This window comes from Nothobranchius furzeri, chromosome 12 (genome assembly GCF_043380555.1).
Source record: "Nothobranchius furzeri strain GRZ-AD chromosome 12, NfurGRZ-RIMD1, whole genome shotgun sequence".
Taxonomy (NCBI): domain Eukaryota; kingdom Metazoa; phylum Chordata; class Actinopteri; order Cyprinodontiformes; family Nothobranchiidae; genus Nothobranchius; species Nothobranchius furzeri.
This window is the reverse complement of record NC_091752.1, coordinates 49448196-49454244: the sequence shown is the minus strand read 5'-3', so window position 1 is coordinate 49454244 and position 6049 is coordinate 49448196. Positions and strand designations below refer to the sequence as shown.

Below are 6049 nucleotides of genomic sequence, written 5' to 3'. Positions count from 1 at the left end.
GAGTTCATAGAGGGAAAGACATGAACTCAGTATTTTCTCAAATGAACAAATAGATTTTTTTAAGTATTTAGGATAAAAGGGATGAATGAGGATTGGTGCATTTAGCTTCCATGTTTATTTTAGCCGCCGCCGTGAGTTAGTCCTCCACACAAGGTTTTCATGAAGCGTTAGTGTTAGCCACCAACCGGCCCCATTGGATTAGCTTTGGCTAACCTCGCTACAGGAACAGAACACACACAGAACCAGGGTCTAGTCTATTCCCAGCACAGGGGGATTCCACATCATGTCAACAAGCAGGTGTTTGTTTTCTTTTTCCGGGAGTTTGATGTTAATCCGTAGCTGAGCTGTCATCTTTTTTTGTTTTTTTTCTCACCCTCTGGGTAGGCTATGTCATTCTCCTAAAAGCACAACTGTTACCAAAGTCGTAGCGACTGGTTTCTGCCCGATGTGGAATATTTACAACCGTGGGGTCACGCTTGACCACCACGTGGTATAAGAGACGATTACTAAACTGTTTAATGAGGCCGGGTGTTTGCTGCATCTCTTCTTCTGGTAGAAAAACAAAAGGAGGCTGAAGATAAATAGCACGTTGTGTCGACTTGTCTTCATTCTTTAACCTTTGTGATGCTGGGTTGGTTTTGATTGAACTGCCAGTGTTTGTTTCTGTGGCATGGCGCCCCCGTGTGGCTTGGTGCTTCGCTGCAGGACTGGATGTTTCCACCGCTTCTCTCAGGCACAAAGGAGGCTTTTTCTTTTTTTAGCTTGATATCTTGAATTAGTGGTTTGAACTATATTACTTAGAGAACAGCAAGCATTTTTAATCCCCACTAAAAATATGCAAAAAAAAAAAAATTGGATTCTGGGATTCTCGCTCATCTTTAATCAGACCTTAAACTCTAGTCGTATATTTATGGGAAACTTTATGCAGTTTATCTAAAAAGGAGTGGCTATGTTTCAGTAAAACGTGTCATATATTCACCGAGCTTTTATCAAAAGGACTAACTAAATGAATTTATGGGCTTTTTTTTGTTTTTGTTGGCATAAAATGACTCGTTTATTCCTTCATGTCTCGTCTAGTTGCCCTGTGTGTAGTACTGGGAGCAGGCTGCTTGGTTTTGTTTGTTTGTTTTTCATTTGTGCTAAACCCGATGGCATTACAACTGTATAATATAATTTATCATTTGTACTATTGTAACATACTGTTCTTCTGTATACCTTATTATTCTGTGTAATGGGTTTATTATTTTTGTAGGAAAAGTCATTGTGGTATTTTAACGGCACCTAAAACAAACGAGCGCGGGCAGCACCCTGTTGGACGAGGACGACTGTAGCTGCATCAGTTCAAAATAAATTGTGTTTCACTTCCTGTTTCAGTCTGCAACATTACTGGTCAGCACCACTCAGATTTACTTAGTCCAGGTGTGTCCAATCCTGGTCCTCGAGGGCCGGTGTCCAGCACATTTTTGTTTTAACCTGCTTCAACACACCTGATTTCAATCAGCAGGTGATAAACAGGCTTCTGCAGAGCCTGATGAGCTGCTGCACAGGTGATTCAACCAGCTAATCAAGCGGTTTGAATCAGAAAAACCACAAAACCTGCTGGTTACCGGCCCTCCAGGACCAGGATTGGACACCCCTGACTTAGTCAAATACAAATCAGCACAACTCAGAAAAGAGACGTTACATATTTAAAGGATGACAGGAATAACCACTGGATCAGCATTACATTACGACCACTGGCATGTTTGTCGAGAGCAGAAAACGACTAATGGTGCTGTGTGAGTTTATTTAGAGGTGTCTGGAAAAGCCGAGTTTAGTTTCATTTAGTGAAAAAACCTGAAATTCATGACTGATATGGTCAAAGTTTCATAGGAACCCGTTCCAGGTGACTCCATGTTTTCCCTACAGCTCAGTCAGATGCCAGCTTTAGGATCAATCACAGCATCATCCAGACTCCACCTTCCCATGTGACCTCCGTGAGAAGATAACTACAGTCAGAGCATCCATTTATCAGCCCCTCTAGTGTTCCTGTGTCGGTTTCTGACTGGTTGTTTTCCAAAAGGCGAGTCAGCTCAGAGTTCAGAGGTTGTGGCTGACTGCTCTAAATCCACGTGGAGGAGTTGGTGTGGCTCAGTCCGGCGTGGCAGAGTGGACGTGTGACGGTCCCACGTCGTAGCCCATCTTCTTCATGTCTTTACTCATGATGTGAAAGGAGACGGTTACAGAGCCTTGGGAACAAACTCTTGTCACTGAAACGGAAAAATATATATATGTTAAAAGTTTTATTCTAGAAAGGTAAAAGAAGAAAAAGCACCACTAACCTTCTCTGCCTTCACCCTGGGCCACGACCTTAGGGTCTGTGTACTCGGGCCGCCGCCCCAGCAGCCAGCTGAACAGAAATAGGATCTTTTAGCGTGTTTCTCTGAAACAGTTCACAGCTTCCTGAATAATTTGCATCCTTCACGAAGGCCGTGCTAATGGCTAGTCCCAGTTGCTGCTGTCCTAAAACGGCACAGGTCTGCTAAAGCTCACTGTGGTTCATCACATTCTTTACAAATGTAAACATCCCCAATAAACTAGCATTTCTGGTGCATCAGGGGTCAGGTCCTGCAGGAATTTATTCATATTTCTGCTAAAATGTCTATGTGATGAGAACCTGACAGCAGTGAAATGACCTCACATGGCGATCTATGACATTTAGAGGCCTGGATGTGGCTCATCAGTCCTCTAGGATGCACAGTCTGTTTCTCTGACCAGATAATTAGTAAGTTTTACACAAAACGCTCCTCAAAATGGCAAAAAACTCCATCAGATCTAATAATAATCACATTAATATTCAGTTTTCATGGTAAAAATGAAAAGAAAAACACTAAAAAGACTGAGAGCAACATCAAACAAGCCCGAGTGTGAATCTAAAGTATCCAAACGTGACAAAGATTAGTCAAAAATGAACCTTTAAAACGTGTGTTTGTGTTGGAAGCTTGCGTTCCACATGAGAGGAAGATGAAATATTTACTGTTCCTCTAAAGATCACGGGTTTCCAACAGCTAAGGAGACCGATCTCACCCTGTGAACTTCTGAAGTCTCCACGTGGGCTCGGGAACGAACATGGGGATGGATCTTTTATGTCTGACAAGTGAAAAACATTCAGATCTGTATCTTCAAACCGAAGTAACACATTCTGTATGCTTTTAGGTCAAACATGAAAGTAATACTGACTGTCCAGGTGTGAAGGGGATGTGCGTTGCTCCATAGCCTCTGACCACATCGTTACCAAACACATCTGGTCCGTACACACTCACCACCAGCTGAGGCCCTGGGGGACAAACGGCGTTAATCCTAAAGAGTCACACATGATGATGATGATGATGATGAAATTGTGATCTACTCACACCCAAAAGGATTTGTGCTCTTAAACGTCGTCTCCAGAGGAAAGTTCCAGACTAATCTCTGTGTCTGACTGTTTTTGCAGGTTATTTGAGTTATTCCTTCTTCCAGTCCCTGGAGAGTCACATTCGTTACAACACAACTCCATCCAGCCACCGCTGCATTAACTATCTATAAACCCTGTTCTGTATCCTTGAAAGTCACGTCTGACGTTATTGGGCAATACCATCGTCCGATATTGGCATTAAAATGTAACATCGTTGAGTTATCTTTTTTACTGTTTGAATGACACAACCTTTGCATAACATGCTCACATTATACATCAAACTCCTCAAACACATCAAAATATGGCTGATCTGAGGTTTCGTTTGTTACTGTCTGCATCTGTGTGGGTTCGTGTTCAAACGTAGTATTATCCGTAAAAAAAAGCATATTGAACATCTTTAACAATAAGGTTTATTGTTATGAACCCATCTGTAAACACAGCATCCACATATGTGGAAAAAGCCTTGAGATATCATTTTGTTTATATCTTACAAAATTGTATTATTACTCAAGGAAACGTAATTAATTATTTTTAATTTAGAGCTAAAAAAAATCCATTATCAGTTAGTATTTGCTTTAAATAATATATTTCTGAGGTCTTACAAATCCAGAACAGATAGATGAAAATTAAAAATGCACAATAAGTGCTCTCAGAACCCAAGACGTTTATTTTACATGAACGAAGAGTGGAAAAGAGACATCTTGCCCAATAGTGAGCCATATCTGATCACCCATATATTTCCTCTAGTTTCTATATTAAAACATTTCAGAAAGTTACATGTTTTTTACACTTTTGACGTCATGTGATAGTTATGTTTTTATAATATGCTAATAAATTGTTTATATAGCAGTCTGATCTGTGTAATACATACAGTCTAGTAGAAGTATACCGGCAAGAATCCGGCCAGTTTAGTCTCATTCTCACCCTTAATTCGTGCATAATAAACACTTAATGGCTTTAAAACGTTGAAAACATTAATAACATCACTATAATAAATGTATTAGTATTGTAAAGTGGTACCCAACAAGCATACTTCATGTTTCATCCTAAATGCTAATGGTTGTAATACTCACTGTGGTTGGAGCCCAGTCGTGGCCGTACACGTAACAATATTTGCAGTACAGATTGTCATGCTCTGGAAACTGAAATAAAAGACAAACATCACCATAAACAACCCGGAACATCCCGGATGAAGCACCAAACGAGCCATTGTTGCTAATGCTAACGCTAGCAGCTAAGCTAAAACTAGCTAAAAAGACGACTTACGTTCGCTCCCTCAATCTGCCCGTTCACCGTGAGGAGGAACACGCTCGGGTTGTTTGTTGCCATCGTGACTCCAGAGGTTCAAGAAAGTAAAAGTCTGTTAAATAAGTCGAGCTAATTTGGTCAGTCTGAAGCGATCCGAGGTTGTTGCTAAGGCAACGTTTACTCCTCCCTATGGCTACCGGTTTGGATAAAATTAAACGCAATTCTTATTGGTGATATTGGGCCATCACGTGTTAAAATTAATTTTAAATAGAGCAAAAAGTAATTCAAGAAATTCAGTCAAAATACTTATTTTTATAAACACCCGAAGTTTATTAAAAGGAGAAAAGAAGGCGGAGAAACAATATAAAAACTCTGGTTTAATTGTCTAGGCGTCCACTAGAGGGTAGCAAAATCAAATACACTGACTTTTAAAAATGCAGGTTCGTTCTCATTCACGACTGAAATCACTTCACGACCAAACATGTTTGAAAATCGTTTTTTAACCTTATTACCAGCCCTGAAAATGTTATTTCTCAACCATCGTTTTATTGTTTTGTAGGCCCAAAGGACTGCAATGTCTGTTCAACAATAACTGAAACAAAACAACATCCAAAACAAGAAGCCTAACTTAAAATTTCCAGCTAACTGGACACCTCCAGTGCTGTATATAAACATGGATGTCTGCTTTTCCTACTGCGCCACATGCTTGAAAATCAGAAATGAATGAAACCAAAAAATCTGCATTCCAAAGTATGTAAACCCCTCTGGCACGTGTGTCTAAATACTGTGTTTTGTTTCAGATGTGACAAAAACAGCTCTTTCTTTCAGCTGTTTCATACCCAGCAACCTTTTTTTTTTTGCTCTTCTCTCAGCTCTCTCCCACACAGTGCTTCCTGCTGTCTCCAGGGCCCACCCCAAGTCTTCTGACCTTTGCAGCTCCATAAACAGCAGCTCTTATTGCACCTGCTTCCTTTTATCTCCCATTTTGTCTGCCAAGCTCAGCACCTGTATCACTTTTTCACCTCCAGCTCTTTTTTGATCTTCGCGATCATATGGCAGGAACTCGATGCATTTAGAAATCTAGCCTAACCCTTTCTGACCACTTGGACCCATCTTCTGATGGCTACTTCCAGCAGGATCATGCACCATGTCACAAAGATTAGATAATCTCTAACTGGATCTGGAACATGACCATGGGTTCCAGTTACCAAATCTCAGTCTGGTCCAGAATCTTTGGGATGTGGTGGAATGGGAGATTCCCCTCATGGATGTAAAAGTGGGATGACATGGACCAGAATCTCTGAGGACGGGTTCCAACACCTTGTTGAATCTATGACAGGAAGACAGGGAAGGCAAGTTCTGAGAGCA

General features: G+C 40.8%; 1 protein-coding gene across 1 annotated transcript; it reads right to left on the bottom strand.

Annotated features, from left to right (window-relative positions):
• Positions 1 to 1672: 1672 nt before the first annotated feature.
• b9d1 (B9 protein domain 1) lies at positions 1673 to 4951 on the bottom strand. The gene is made up of 7 exons (XM_015945974.3): positions 4700 to 4951; positions 4507 to 4575; positions 3393 to 3501; positions 3220 to 3316; positions 3067 to 3129; positions 2322 to 2389; positions 1673 to 2249 (listed from the first exon to the last, which is right to left on the bottom strand). The coding sequence occupies exons 1-7, from the start codon at positions 4760 to 4762 to the stop codon at positions 2131 to 2133; spliced, it is 588 nt and encodes a 195-aa protein (XP_015801460.1). The 5' UTR covers positions 4763 to 4951; the 3' UTR covers positions 1673 to 2130.
• Positions 4952 to 6049: the final 1098 nt, after the last annotated feature.